Below are 16,150 nucleotides of genomic sequence, written 5' to 3'. Positions count from 1 at the left end.
AATCTGCTTTACAATAAAGGCCAACGGAAGAGAGAATGTCAAAAAGGAAAATGAATCAACAGTGTAAAAAGCTGCAAAACAAATGGAGATTGAACACTGCGAAGAGCTATTGGATGAAGCAACTGGAGTTCAAGATGATTGTAAAAGAGCCAATTGAGAGGAGTGTTTAGCATGCAGTGAGTATCTTCTGAAGACGTGGAAGTGAAGGGATACTCGGGTCATGGATTGAGGGAAGGGCTTTTAGGCTAGGGAAAAAAGCAAAATATGAGGAATGAGTAGTTTAACTAGCAAATGTTATGGATACTAAAAGAAGAAAAAAATCACTTTGTAGGGAAGGTGATATTTCAAACCATAACATCACAATAGTGAGGTAGAAATGACCCTACAAATTGTGGCCAATACCCTCATTGTAACCTTGGTCAACTTAAGGCCCAGAGAGGTGACATGATTTGCTCAAGGTCACAAAGCAAGTTAGTGGCAGACCTGAGAGTAAGACCCAAGTTTTCCATCGACATATATACACTACCAAATTTAAAATAGATAGCTAGTGGTAAGCAGTTGCATCACACAGGGAGATCAGCTCGGTGCTTTGTGACCACCTAGAGAGGTGGGATAGGGAAGGTGGGAAGGAGATGCAAGAGGGAGGGGATATGGGGATATATGTATACATATAGCTGATTCACTTTGTTATACACCCAAAACTAACACAGCATTGTAAAGCAATTATACTCCAATAAAGATGTTAAAAAAAACAAACAGGTTTTCTAACTCCCAGACTGTTGTTTTGGCCATCACAAGTCTGATTCAGAGAACACCACTGAGTAACTGCATCTCATCTGAGAGGTGGTCCAGTGGGTCCTTGGTCCTTTCCCCACATCTGTGATGACAAAAGTTATGAGGCTACTGTAATAGTCCAGGCTTTAACTAGATTGATGGTAGTAGGCTCCCCCTGGATAAGGGGAGTGAAAGGAGGATATGGTTATAAGCCATTTCAAAAATATTCTACAGTGACTTGCTCAAGGTCTCACAGGAAACTCTTCAGAAAACCAGTCTTCACCACAAGGCAGTCTGTATTATCTTTGCCTGGTGCATCGCTGATAACATTAAATAGTAGTGGAATGATATTGGTGCTCAGAATCCTTACAGCATCATGGGATGTGAGAAGGGTGTCAGTACTCGAGTCTGGGACTTAAGAACTCCCCGGCCAAACCTGGAGTCTGAGCTAGAACAATCTGTCATTGTTTTTTAATCTTAAGAAAATGGAAGCAGTCCTAGAAATATTTGTGAGCCTAATATGTCACTCTTTTGCCTCCTGTCTACATTCCTAGTAGCTTTGCACATAAAAAATATGAAAAAGCTCACAATCACTGGATTTTATTTAAACTAAGTGTTCTTAGAAAGCTAGAATGTATATTTAACAGTTTCCCCTGCCAAAGAAACAGCATTTTGACAGGCTCCCCCAAAGAAAAGGGCATTTGCCAAGAAGCAAGATGGCGGGAGCAGCCATGGGCGAAGTGCCGCGATAGGAGCCTCCCGAGGATCAGGTGACGAGAGCTTGATCCAGTAGGGTAGGGCGGGAGATGGAACCCGGGCTGGGCAAGGAGGCAAGTAGAACGGTGGTGGCGGCAGAAGCCCGAGTAGCGGTGAGGCAGTCGGGTGGCGGGAGCCGCGGTCATGGACCATATCACTGTGCCCAAGGTAAGGAGAAGAGTTTGGCGAGGCTGGGAACCCTGGGCTCCCTCTCGGTGCTCTGCCGTGAGCCCAGGCACGCCCCCTCAAGCCTTCTCAGGGTGCTCTTTGACGCCCTCTTCCGCGCGGGACCCGAGTGATATTCCTCGGTTCACACCCCCTTTCACCCAATCTGAACTTTCTTCTCCTTGGGATCTGCCTGCTGGCGGCTGCGGCGCGAAGGAGAGGTGGTCCTGTGCCAACTGTCCTCTCACGTGACGCAGACCCCGCGCCGGGTGTTTGCCTGATGGGTCCCTCCCTGACCTGTCCCTCCGACCCCAGCTCCTCCCGGCTCCCCAGTCGTTACCTCACACACGCCTTTACTCCAGCCTTTTATATACACTCGCTGCAGTTGTAACAGCCTTTCTTGAGCGCCGCGCTTGGCATTGCCTCCCGGAGAGTTACTTCCTTTATCCAGTGTTTCCCTACTCTCCTCTTGACTCCTCCCCTGACCTGCCCCAGCAGTTGCCCAGACCACCACCATCACCCCCACCCCAGCTCCCCCGCATGCATGTGTGGGTTTTGGGGGCAAAAACATCTGTGCAGCCCCAAGGTGGGCTATGAGAAAGGAAGGAGGTGTAGCAGAGTGGACCTGGACTTGCTCAGCCGGGAAGGAAAACGCGAGAGGTGACATTGCCAGGCCAGCTGGCGTCTGTGTATAGCTGACCCCCCAGTTAGAGCTTCTTGTACTTCTTTTCTTTCCAGAGCCTACTCTTTCCCTCCCCAACTTCAGCCTCTTTCTATTCGAATTCCATGTCCCTCCAGTCAGTTTTCTTTCTACTGTCAGGCTGAGGATCAGAGAAGAGTTACAACTGGTCTCTGCTTAATTTTTTTCTATCCATCATAACAGATGTGGCCCAGGCTAACTGACACGCACATAAAAGCCCAGTATGTTGTAATCGAAAGATCACGGATTTTGAAGCCGGAAGACTCGAGTTAGAATGCTGGTCCCCTCAACTAGTAGCTTATGACTGGACAAATTTATTAACCTCTCTGAGACTGTCTTTCTTCCTTTACCAAATGGGGATAATGAAATTAGTTCTCCTCACTTCACAGGGTGGTTGTAAGGACTAAATAAAAAGATGTGTGTGAAAGCTTTTTTGTGACTAAGCTTTTTTTGTATCAACCTTTATGGACCACTAACTGTAAAGAGTCAAAAAGGTAATTTATTTGGGATCTTAGAATTGCAATTCAGGGATCACAGAAAGTCTGGAAGAAACCAGAATAGTGTCCCACTAGAGGAAATGGCCAGGGTTTTTAGAGGAAAAGAGGGACATCAATGCAGTCTTATACAAGTTGTTTACCAACAATTTGGATTGGAGGGTAAAATTATTCTGTACATAAGATTGAGTTATGGAATGCATCTCATTCATTACTAGGGAAAGTTATGTTTTCTTAGTCCAGATGAAGTCCAGTTCTCAGTATTATTCTTTCCTTTTAGCAACTCAGCAACTCTTTAGCAGTTTTAATTTAGAGTGTTCAGCAAAAGTCCAGCATGGGCAGCAAACGTGGAGGTCCTCAGGTCATGTCTTAGTCATTCCTGACATAGTTCTTTTCACATTTCCCCCTTTTGCCCATGCTTTTTCCTGAAGAAAACATCATTGGAGCAATTCTTATTCCTACATAGCCAGAATGGCTTGGTTGCCTGCTCCAGGTCCATCATGTCCCTTAGAGGGTGGTTGTGTGAATGAATCAATGGATGGACTGTAAAATTCATTGGAGGCACCGTGATGTGCTGCCTCGAGTATATCGACTTGTGTGAACATCAACTGAGCAGTAGAATGGCTAAGTATAGAAGTAATCAATTTAAGCAAGCACTTTATCAATATAAAGAAGCTGACAACAATTATTAAGAGTAATAACCCAGTTTGCAGAACAGTTTTGAACCAAGATACAATGTTTGAGGGTAACCAAATAAAAAAATCAAACATTAGGGGAGTATTAAGACTATCAGAATGAAGTCAATTGGTCTTCTTTTGTTAAGATCTTAATTTGAGTTTCTACTATACCAGAGGCATTTATCCAAGTACAACAGGTGTTATTTAAGATGACACAGATACCTCCAAGTTCTGCAAGAAGGTAATCCAAGGAAAATCTTTTATCTAACATAACATGAGCAAGCAAATTCAGGAAGTCTTTTTGGGCGCTTAATGCTCTAGCTGTGGCATTAGCTGTGTCTGCTATGGTAGCAGAGAGATTTTGAATAATTTTTTCAATGGCTCCATCTCCCCACGTGGTTTGAATAATTCTTGGGAACCTCTGAAATCCCTCAGAAGGGGTTTCTTGGCATAGGCTGAAAGTAGAGTGTGTGTGCCATTTGGTAATTTCTGAAGAATTTAACACAGTCAAAGGAACTATTAAAAGTCCTAGAGCACATTGAGAACGTGGAGTTAGGGTGTTGGGGCAGGACATCCCCCAGGTGCTACTCTTCCAACCACAAATAAAGACATAGATGGAGCATAGAGAAAGGAGGTGTCAAAGGTGAAATTCAACCATGTGTTGGTTATATTTGAGCAGTCTAGAAGCCTTCCTTGTAGGAATACATGGCGGTTATCATGAGAATATGTTTTTCTTGGCACAGTGAAGTAAAGTTGGGTGTTTGGAAGCTGGATCTGATGTTTCCAGGTAACCAAAGGGCTTCGTTGGAACACATGTTCCTATGGGAATATTCTGGGTTTTATCTGGTTCCAAACAAGGCAAACAAGGAAAGGGAACTGTGGATTTGAGTAGATGAACATGGTATGCTTGGAGAATAGATGAATTCTGAAAAGGGTATGATAGAGGGATACGAGTAAGATTGGAGATAGCCAAGGCAAGGGGATCCTGGGTATTCAGTGAATTATCTAGGGTGCTGATGGCATATCCAATAGTCTTTTAGATTTCCTCCATGGCTAGACTTTGGGAAATGCAGAATAAGGCATTATTTTCCCAGTCATAAGGAGCCTGGGTGGATAATAAGAGAGATAATAACATAACTCTAGTAAAGGAAGTATCCCAAGAAAAGTCAGCTATTTTAATATAAAGAAGACTAAGGGTAACTCCTGGTCTTGGTTGGTGAAAGAATACCAAGTGGAATAAATTAATCGAATGGGCAAGACTTGGAGCCAGAGGCTTATTCCCAGCAGAGTTAATGCAAGATAGAATTGCCACTCATGGAGGATGCCTACTGTATGTAATAGGGTAAAGCACATTAATAAAACTGTAACTTCAAGGAGGAGTCCCAAAAGTTCAATTCTCCAGTCCTTCATAGTCAAAATCGAAGGACCAAAGGGCCAGGGTCATTTCCACTAAACTTTAATTCCTGGCCATAAACCTATTCATGAAAATTTTCACTCCTTGAAAGTGTGTCTATAAGAAGGAAAGGCAATTTGGTGCCTCATCAGTTATTACATAATGAAGAAGATGTAACAACTCTATGATGACAGTAATTAGAACGAGGGTAACTTGAGGGATTTCATCAATGAGGATCATGGAGAGTACCAGCCTTGTCCAAAGTCTTGGGAGAGCCATCTACATTAGGTGCCATCTGAGTCACTTCTGGATCACTTTCAGCTTTAGGTCTCCAACTGTTTCAGAGGCCCACACAGGTGGGGAAGCCTTTTTTTAAAAATTGGAAACATGAATCCAAGAATCAACGCCTTTAAGTTTAGCAGCACAGGGTGTTGGTTAAAAGTACCTAATAGGGTCCCTTCTATCTGGGTTGTAAGGAGTCCTTTAAAATATGTCTTTTACAATAAACATAGTCCACTGGTTTTAAATTGTGGTGTTCTGTATCTCCATCTCCCAGGAGCTCACTGTGGAAAAAGTTTTCAACCAGGTGCTCATTTTTTTAGAGCCTTAATGAGACTTTGACAATAATGTAAAAGATCTCCCTTGACTAGAAGGGGCTTACATAGTCCTGAGTCAAGAATCATGGGTTTTTCAATAATTTTTTCAAATGGTTACAGTTTGTGTTTTCGAAAGGGTATAGATATTAAGTTTACCAGAACTATGGGTAGCAATTTAGGCCAAGGAAGGCCGAAGGCCTCAGAGATTTTTGCTAGTTAGGTCTCGATTATGTCATTTGTTCTTTCCATTACACCAGAAGATTGAGGATGATAGTCACAGTGGAAATGTGGTAGCATAGGCCAGATTTCACAAACAGCATTTAGAATTTGTCCAGTGAAATGGACACCATTATCACTATGTAATTGCAGAGGAATTCCCCAATTAAGAATAATCCTTTCACTTTGTCACAGTTTACCCTTCCCCCTCCCCATATCCTCAAGTCCATTCTCTAGTAGGTCTGTGTCTTTATTCCCATCTTACCCCTAGGTTCTTCATGACATTTTTTCCCTTAGATTCCATATATATGTGTTAGCATACGGTATTTATCATGGACATATGTACACTACCAAACGTAAAATAGATAGCTAGTGGGAAGCAGCCACATAGCACAGGGAGATTAGCTCGGTGCTTTGTGATCACCTAGAGGGGTGGGATAGGGAGTGTGGGAGGGAGGGAGATGCAAGAGGAAAGAGATATGGGAACATATGTATATGTATAACTGATTCACTTTGTTATAAAGCAGAAACTAACACACCATTGTAAAGCAATTATACTCCAATAAAGATGTTAAAAAAAAGAATAATCCTTTCCAACAATATTTTGGCCACTGTAAGGGGAGTTGCACGTCTGCAAGGAAAGGCTTCCACCAAATGGGAATACATGCACATCATCATCAGAACATATTTGTATCCTTGAGAGGGAGACAGGTAGATAACACCCAGCTGACAGATAGCAAAGGGACCAGGAGGCAAAGGAAAGTGGTTCTGAGAAGTATAAATAGGTTTTTCTGGGTTATACTTAGGACAGATCTGACACCTCTGACATATTTCAGCTACTATTTCGGGGGAAGGTTTCCAAAAGTATTGTTTTCCCCAGGGTATCATTTTATCAGTTCCCCCAATGAGTCATTTAATGTATTAATTTTAGTATGGTTTCTTGAGTGGCTTCAGAAAGAGGAGGGTGGCCGTTGGCTTATACCAAAGCCCAGTAAGTTGATCAAATGTGCATCCTTCAGAAAACCACCTCTGTTACTTAGCTATAGCATGCAATTGCCCATCTCTAATAATATCCTTTTTTCTTTTATTGGAAAATAGTTGCTTTACAATGTTGTGTTAGTTTCTGCTGTACAGCAAAGTGATTCAGCCACATATATACATGTATCCCCTCTTCCTTGGATTTCCTTCCCATTTAGATCACCACATAGCCTTGAGTAGAGTTCCCTGTGCTATACAGTCTGTTCTCATTAGTTATCTATTTTATACATAGTAGTGTATATATGTCAATCCCAATCTCCCAATCAATCCCACTCCCCATTCCCCCCTTGGTATCCATATGTTTATTCTCTACGTCTGTGTCTCTATTTCTGCTTTGCAAATAAGTTCATCTATACCATTTTTCTAGATTCCAAATATCTGCGTTAATATACGATATTTTCTTTCTCTTTCTGACTTACTTCACTCTGTATGACAGTCCCTAGGTCCATCCATGTCTCTACAAATAATGCAATTTCGTTCACTTTTATGGTTGAGTAATATTCCATTGTATATATGCACCACATCTTCTTTATCCATTCCTCTGTTGATGGGCATTTAGGTTGTTTCCATGTCCTGGCTATTGTAAATAGTGCTTCAATGAACATTTGGGTGCCTGTATCTTTTTGAATTATGGTTTTCTCCAGATATATGCCAAGGAGTTGGATTGTTGAGTCATTTGGTACTGCTATTTTTAGTTTTATAAGGAACCTCCATACTGTTCTCCGTAGTGGCTGTACCAATTTACATTTCCACCAAAAGTGTAGGGTTCCCTTTCTCCACAACCTCTCCAGCATTTATTGTTTGTAAATTTTTTGATGATGGCCATTCTAACCAGTGTGAGGTGATACCTCACTGTAGTTTTGATTTGCATTTCTCTAATAATTAGTGATGTTGTGAATCTTTTCATGTGTTTGTTGGCCATATGTCTGTCTTCTTTGGAGAAATGTCTATTTAGGTCTTCTGCCCATTACTTAAAATATTTGGCGACATTTTTTTTTTTTTGGAGTAGAGTTGGTTTACATTGTGGTGTTAGTTTCTGCTGTAAAGTGAAGGGAATCACCTATACATATACATATATCCCCTCTTTTTTTGCATTTCCTTCACATTTAGGTCACAACACAGCATTAAGTAGAGTTCCCTATGCCATACAGCAGGTTCTCATTAGTTATCTATTTTATACATATTAGTGTATATATACCTATACCAATGTCCCAGTTCATCCCACCCCCACTTTAGCATTAGTGTCCATACATTTGTTCTCTATGTCTGTGTGTCTGTTTCTGCCTTGCAGACAAGTTCTTCTGTAGCATTTGTTCCAGATTCCACATATATGTGTTAATATACGATATTTGTTTTTCTCTTTCTGACTTACTTCATTCTGTGTGATAGTCTCAAGGTCCATCCATGTCTCTACAAATGACCCCACATGTTTCTTTTTATGGCCGAGTAATATTCCATTCTGTATATGTACCACATCTTCTTTTCTTTTTTTAACATCTTTATTGGAGTATAATTGCTTTACAATTTTGTGTTAGTTTCTGCTTTATAACAAAGTGAATCAGTTATACGTATACATATGTTCCCGTATCTCTTCCCTCTTGCATCTCCCTCCCTCCCACCCTCCCTATCCCACCCATCTAGGTGGTCACAAAGCACTGAGCTGATCTCCCTATGCTATGAGGCTGCTTCCCAGTAGCTATCTATTTTACGTTTGGTAGTGTATATATGTCCATGCCACTGTCTCACTTTGTCACAGCTTACCCTTCCCCCTCCCCATATCCTCAAGTCCATTCTCTAGTAGGTCTGTGTCTTTATTCCCATCTTGCCCCTAGGTTCTTCATGACTTTTTTTTTCTTAGATTCCATATATATGTGTTAGAATACGGTATTTGTTTTTCTCTTTCTGACTTACTTCACTCTGTATAACAGACTCTAGGCCCATCCACCTCACTACAAATAACTCAATTTCGTTCTTTTAATAATGGCTGAGTAATATTCCATTGTATATATGCGCCACATCTTCTTTATCCATTCATCTGTTATGGACATTTAGGTTGCTTCCATGACCTGGATATTGTAAGGAGTGCTGCAATGAACATTGGGTTGCATGTGTCTTTTTGAATTATGGTTTTCTCAGAGTATATGCCCAGTAGTGGGATTTCTGGGTCATATGGTACTTCTATTTTAAGTTTTTTAGGGAATCTCCATACTGTTCTCAATAGTGGCTGTATCAATTAACATTCCCACCAACAATGCAGGAGGGTTCCCTTTTCTCCACACCCTTTCCAGCATTTACTGTTTGTAGATTTTTTGATGTTAGCCATTCCAACCGGAGTGAGGTGATACCTTATTATAGTTTTGGTTTGCATTTCTCTAATAATTAGTGATGTTGAGCATCTTTTCATGTGCCTCTTGGCCATATGTGTGTCTTCATTGTAGAAATGTCTATTTCTGTCTACTGCCAATTTTTTTGATTGCGGTTTTTTTTTTGATATTGAGCTCTGTGAGCTGTTTGTATATTTTGGAGATTAATCTCTTCTCCATTGCTTCATTTGCAAATATTTTCTCCTGTTCTGAGAGTTATCTTTTTGTCTTGTTTATGGTTTCCTTTGCTATGCAAAAGGTTTTAAGTTTCATTAGGTTCCTTTTCTTTGTTTTTGTTTTTATTTTCATTACTCTAGGATGCAGTTCGAGAAAGAGCTTGCTGTGATTTTTGCCAAAAAATATTCTGCCTATGTTTTCCACTGAGAGTTTTATTGTTCCGGCCTTACATTTAGGTCTTTAATCCATTTTGAGTTTATCTTTGTTTATGGTGTTAGGGAGTGTTCTAATTTCATTCTTTTACATGTACCTGTCCAGTTTTCCTAGCACCACTTGTTGAAGACACAGTCTTTTCTCCAGTGTATATTCATGTGTCCTTTGTCATCGATTAATTGACCAAAGGTGTGTAGGTTTATCCTTTGGATTTTTTTTTATCTTATTTTATTTTTTAACATCTTTATTGGAGTATAATTGTTTAATTGGTGTGTTAGTTTCTGCTTTATAACAAAGTGAATGAGTTATACATATTCATATGTTCCCATATCTCTTCCCTCTTGCATCTCCCTCCCTCCCATACTCCCTATCCCACCCCTCTAGGTGGTCACAAAGCACCAGGCTGATCTCCCTATACCATGCAGCTGCTTCCCTCTAGCTATCTATTTAACGTTTGGTAGTGTATATATGTCCATGCCACTGTCTCACTTTGTCACAGCTTACCCTTCCACCTCCTCATATCCTCAAGTCCATTCTCTAGTAGGTCTGTGTCTTTATTCCCGTCTTACACCTAGGTTTTTCGTGACCTTTTGTTTTTTTCCTTAGACTCCATATATCTGTGTTAGCATAAGGTATTTTTTTTTTCTCTTTCTGACTTACTTCACTCTGTATGACAGACTCTAGGTCCATCCACCTCACTACAAATAACTCAATTTCGTTTCTTTTTATGGCTGAGAAATATTCCATTGTATATATGTGCCACATCTTCTTTATCCATTCATCCAATGATGGACACGTAGGTTGCTTCCATCTCCTGGCTATTGTAAATAGGGCTGCAATGAACATTTTGGTACATGACTCTTTTTGAATTATGATTTTCTCAGGGTATATGCCCAGTAGTCAGACTGCTAAGTCGTATGGTAGTTCTATTTGTAGTTTTTTTTTAACATCTTTATTGGGGTATAATTGCTTTACAATGGTGTGTTAGTTTCTGCTTTATAACAAAGTGAATCACTTATACATATACATATTTTCCCATATCTCTTCCCTCTTGCCTATCCCTCCCTCCCACCCTCCCTATCCCACCCCTCCAGGCGGTCACAAAGCACCGACCTGATCTCCCTGTGCTATGTGGCTGCTTCCCACTAGCTATCTACCTTACGTTAGGTAGTGTATATATGTCCATGCCTCTCTGTCGCTTTGTCACAGCTCACCCTTCCCCCTCCCCATATCCTCAAGTCCGTTCTCCAGTAGGTCTGTGTCTTTATTCCTGTCTTACCCCTAGGTTCTTCATGACATTTCTTTTAATTCCATATATATGTGTTAGCGTACGGTATTTGTCTTTCTCTTTCTGACTTACTTCACTCTGTATGACAGATTCTAGGTCTATCCACCTCATTACAAATAGCTCAATTTCGTTTCTTTTTATGGCTGAGTAATATTCCATTGTATATAGGTGCCACATCTTCCTTATCCATTCATCCGATGATGGACACTTAGGTTGTTTCCATCTCCGGGCTATTGTAAATAGAGCTGCAATAAACATTTTGGTACATGACTCTTTTTGAATTATGGCTTTCTCAGTGTATATGCCCAGTAGTGGGATTGCTGGGTCATATGGTAGTTCTATTTGTAGTTTTTTAAGGAACCTCCATACTGTTCTCCATAGTGGCTGAACCAATTCAAATTCCCACCAGCAGTGCAAGAGTGTTCCCTTTTCTCCACACTCTCTCCAGCATTTATTGTTTCTAGGTTTTTTGATGATGGCCATTCTGACTGGTGTGAGATGATATCTCATTGTAGTTTTGATTTGCATTTCTCTAATGATTAATGATGTTGAGCATTCTTTCATGTGTTTGTTGGCAGTCTGTATATCTTCTTTGGAGAAATGTCTATTTAGGTCTTCTGCCCATTTTTGTATTGGGTTGTTTGGTTTTTTTTGATATTGAGCTGCATGAGCGGCTTTTAAATTTTGGAGATTGATCCTTTGTCAGTTGCTTCATTTGCAAATATTTTCTCCCATTCTGAGGGTTGTCTTTTGGTCTTGTTTATGGTTTCCTTTACTGTGCAAAAGCTTTGAAGTTTCATTAGGTCCCATTTGTTTATTTTTGTCTTTATTTCCATTTCTCTAGGAGGTGGGTCAAGAAGGATCTTGCTGTGTGATTTATGTAATAGAGTGTTCTGCCTATGTTTTCCTCTAAGAGTTTGAGAGTTCCTGGCCTTACGTTTAGGTCTTGAATCCATTTTGACCTTATTTTTGTGTGTGGTGTTAGGGAGTGATCTAATCTCATGCTTTTACATGTAGCTGTCCAGTTTTCCCAGCACCACTTATTGAAGAGGCTGTCCTTTCTCCACCGTACATTCCTGCCTCCTTTATCAAAGATAAGGTGACCATATGTGCGTGTGTTTATCTCTGGGCTTTCTATCCTGTTCCATTGATCTATCTTTCTGTTTCTGTGCCAGTAACATACTGTCTTGATTACTGTAGCTTTGTACTGTAACGTGAAGTCAGGGAGCCTGATTCCTCCAGCTCCGTTTTTCGTTCTCAAGATTGCTTTCGGTACTCAGCGTCTTTTGTGTATCCATACATTTTGTGAAATTTTTTGTTCTAGTTCTGTGAAAAATGGCAGTGGTAGTTTGATAGGGATTGTATTGAATCTGTAGATTGCTTTGGGTAGTAGAGTCATTCTCACAACATAGATTCTTCCAATCCAAGAACACGGTGTATCTCTCCATCTATTTGTATCATCTTTAATTTCTTTCATCAGTGTCTTATAATTTTCTGCATACAGGTCTTTTGTCTCCTTAGGTAGGTTTATTCCTAGATATTTTATTCTTTTTGTTGCAATGGTAAATGGGAGTGTTTTCTTGATTTCAGATTCAGATTTTTCATCATTAGTGTATAGGAATGCCAAATATTTCTGTGCATTAATTCTGTATCCTGCTACTTTACCAAATTCATTGATAAGCTCTAGTAGTTTTCTGGTAGCATCTTTAGGATTCTCTATATATAGTATCATGTCATCTGCAAACAGTGACAGCTTTACTTCTTCTTTTCCAGTTTGGATTCCTTTTGTTTCCTTTTCTTCTCTGATTGCTGTGGCTAAAACTTCCGAAGCCATTTTGAATAAGAGTGGTGAGAGTGAGCAACCTTGTCTTGTTCCTGATCTTAGTGGAAATGCTTTCAGTTTTTCACCAATGAGGATGATGCTGGCTGTGGGTTTGTCATATATGGCCTTTATTATGTTGAGGAAAGTTCCCTCTATGCCTATTTTCTGCAGAGTTTTTATCATAAATGGGTGTTGAATTTTGTAGAAAGCTTTCTCTGCATCTATTGAGATGATCATATTGTTTTTCTCCTTCCATTTATTAATATGGATTATGATATTGATTGATTTGCGTATATTGAAGAATCCTTGCATTTCTGGAATAAACCCCACTTGATCATGGTGTATGATACATTTAATGGGCTGTTGGATTCTGTTTGCTAGTATTTTGTTGAGGATTTTTGCATCTATGTTCATCAGTGATATTGGCCTGTAGTTTTCTTTCTTTGTGACATCCTTGTCTGGTTTTGGTATCAGGGTGGTGGTCCTTCGTAGAATGAGTTTGGGAGAGTTCCTCCCTCTGGTCTATTTTGGAAGAGTTTGAGAAGGATAGGTCTTAGCTCTTTTCTAAATGTTTGATAGAATTCACCTGTGAAGCCATCAGGTCGTGGGCTTTTGTTTGTTGGAAGATTTTTAATCACAGTTTCAATTCCAGTGCTTGTGATTGGTCTATTCTTATTTTCTATTTCTTCGTCATTCAGTCTTGGCAGGTTGTGCATTTCTAAGAATTTGTCCATTACTTCCAGGTTGTACATTTTATTGACATAGAGTTGCTTGTAGTAATCTCTCATGATCTTTTGTATTTCTGCAGTGTCAGTTGTTACTTCTCCTTTTTCATTTCTAATTTTAATGATTTGAGTCTTCTCCCTTTTTTCTTGATGAGTCTGGCTAATGATTTATCTATTTTGTTTATCTTCTCAAAGAAACAGCTTTTAGTTTTATTGATCTTTGGTATCGTTTCCTTCATTTCTTTTTCATTTATTTCTGATCTGATTTTTATGATTTCTTTCCTTCAGCTAACTTTCGGGGCTTTTTGTTGTTGTTCTTCTTTCTCTAATTGCTTTACGTTCAAGGTTAGGTTGTTTTTTTGAGATGTTTCCTGTTTCTTAATATGGGCTTATATTGCTATAAACTTCCCTCTTAGAAATGCTTTTGCTGCATCCCATTGGTTCGGTTTGTTGTGTCTCCATTGTCATTTGTTTCTAGGTATTTTTTATTTCCTCTTTGATTTCTTCAGTGATCACTTTGTCATTAAGTAGTGTATTGTTTAGGCTCCGTGTGTTGGTGTTTTTTACAGATCTTTTCCTGTAATTGATATCTAGTCCCATAGCGTTGTGGTCGGAAAAGATACTTGATATGATTTCAATTTTCTTAAATTTACCAAGGCTTGATTTGTGACACAAGATATGATCTATCCTGGAGAATGTTCCATGAGCACTCGAGAAAAATGTGTATTCTGTTGTTTTTGGATGGAATGTCCTATAAATATCAATTAAGTCCACCTTGTTTAATGTATCATTTAAAACTTGTGTTTCCTTATTTATTTTCATTTTGGATGATCTGTCCATTGGTGAAAGTGGGGTGTTAAAGTCCCCTACTATGAATGTGTTACTGTCGATTTCTCCTTTTATGGCTGTTAGCATTTGCCTTATGTATTGAGGTGCTCCTATGTTGGGTGCATAAATATTTACAATTGTTATATCTTCTTCTTGGATCGCTCCCTTGATCATTATGTAGTGTCCTTCTTTGTCTCTTCTAATAGTCTTTATTTTAAAGTCTATTTTGTCTGATATGAGAATTGCTACTCCAGCTTTCTTTCAGTTTCTATTTGCATGGAATATATTTTACCATCCCTTTATTTTCAGTCTGTGTGTGTTTCTGGGTTTGAAGTTGGTCCCTTGTAGGCAGCATATATATGGGTCTTGTTTTTGTATCCATTCAGCCAATCAGTGTCTTTTGGTGGGAGCATTTAGTCCATTTACATTTAAAGTAATTATCGATATGTATATTCCTATTCCCATTTTCTAAATTGTTTTGCGTTCGTTATTGTAGGTCTTTTCCTTCTCTTGCCTAAAGAAGTTCCTTTAGCATTTGTTGTAAAGCTGGTTTGGTGGTGCTGAACTCTCTCTGCTTTTGCTTGTCTGTAAAGGTTTTAATTTCTCCATCAAATCTGAATGATATCCTTGCTGGGTATAGTAATCTTGGTTTCAGGTTTTTCTCGTTCATCACTTTAAATATGTCCTGCCACTCCCTTCTGGCTTGCAGAGTTTCTGCTGAAAGATCAGGTGTTAACCTTATGGGATTCCCTTGCGTGTTATTTGTTGCTGTTTCCTTGCTGCTTTTAATATGCTTTCTTTGTATTTAATTTTTGACAGCGTGATTAATATGTGTCTTAGCATATTTCTCCTTGGATTTATCCTGTATGGGACTCTCAGTGCTTACTGGACTTGATTAACTCTTTCCTTTCCCATATTAGGGAAGTTTCCTACTGTAATCTCTTCAAATAATTTCTCAGTCCCTTTCGTTTTCTCTTCTTCTGGAACCCCTATAATTCGAATGTTGGTGCATTTAATGTTGTCCCAGAGGTCTCTGAGAATGTCCTCAGTTCTTTTCATTCTTTTTTCTTTATTCTGCTCTGTACTAGTTATTTCCACTATTTTATCTTCCAGGTCACTTATCCGTTCTTCTGCCTCAGTTATTCTGCTACTGATCCCATCTAGAGTGTTTTTAATTTCATTTATTGTGTTGTTCATCGTCATTTGTTTCATCTTTAATTCTTCTAGGTCCTTGTTAAATGTTTCTTGCATTTTGTCTATTCTATTTCCAAGATTTTGGATCATCTTTACTATCATTATTCTGAATTCTTTTTCAGGTAGACTGCCTATTTCCCCTTCATTTGTTAGGTCTGGTGGGTTTTTTCTTGCTCCTTCATCTGCTGTGTGTTTTTCTGTCTTCTCATTTTGCTTATCTTACTGTGTTTGGGGTCTCCTTTTTGCAGGCTGCATGTTCGTAGTTCCCGTTGTTTTTGGTGTCTGTCCCCTGTGGCTAAGTTTGGTTCAGTGGGTTTTCTAGGCTTCCTGGTGAAAGGGACTAGTGCCTGTGTCCTGGTGTATGAGGCTGGATCTTGTCTTTCTGGTGGGCAGGTCCACGTCTGGTGGTGTTTTTTGGGGTGTCTGTGGACTTATTATGATTTTAGGCAGCATCTCTGCTAATGGGTGGGCTTGTGCTCCTGTTTTGCTAGTTGTTTGGCATAGGGTGTCCAGCACTGTAGCTTGATGGTCGTTTATTGAAGCTGGGTGCTGGCATTGAGATGGACATCTCTGGTAGATGTTCACCATTTGATGTTATGTGGAGCTGGGAGGTCTCTTGTTGACCAGTGTCCTGCAGTTGGCTCTCCCCTGTCAAAGGCACAGCAGTGACTCCTGGTTGCAGTACCAAGAGCCTTTCATCCACACGGCTCAGAATACAAGGGAGAAATCGT

General features: G+C 39.8%; 1 protein-coding gene across 1 annotated transcript in view; it reads left to right on the top strand.

The window, feature by feature from the left end:
• Positions 1–1,614: 1,614 nt before the first annotated feature.
• MTMR8 (myotubularin related protein 8) overlaps positions 1,615–16,150 on the top strand; it is a 275,747-nt gene continuing 261,211 nt past the window's right edge. Inside the window, exon 1 of the mRNA XM_060292870.1 lies at positions 1,615–1,698. Coding sequence (XP_060148853.1) covers positions 1,675–1,698 — 24 coding nt within the window. The 5' untranslated portion in view covers positions 1,615–1,674. The remainder of the gene's footprint in view (positions 1,699–16,150) is intronic.

This window comes from Globicephala melas, chromosome X, assembly GCF_963455315.2.
Source record: "Globicephala melas chromosome X, mGloMel1.2, whole genome shotgun sequence".
In the NCBI taxonomy this organism is placed as follows: domain Eukaryota; kingdom Metazoa; phylum Chordata; class Mammalia; order Artiodactyla; family Delphinidae; genus Globicephala; species Globicephala melas.
Note: the sequence above shows the minus strand (reverse complement) of the source record. Positions and strands in the feature narration are given on the sequence as shown.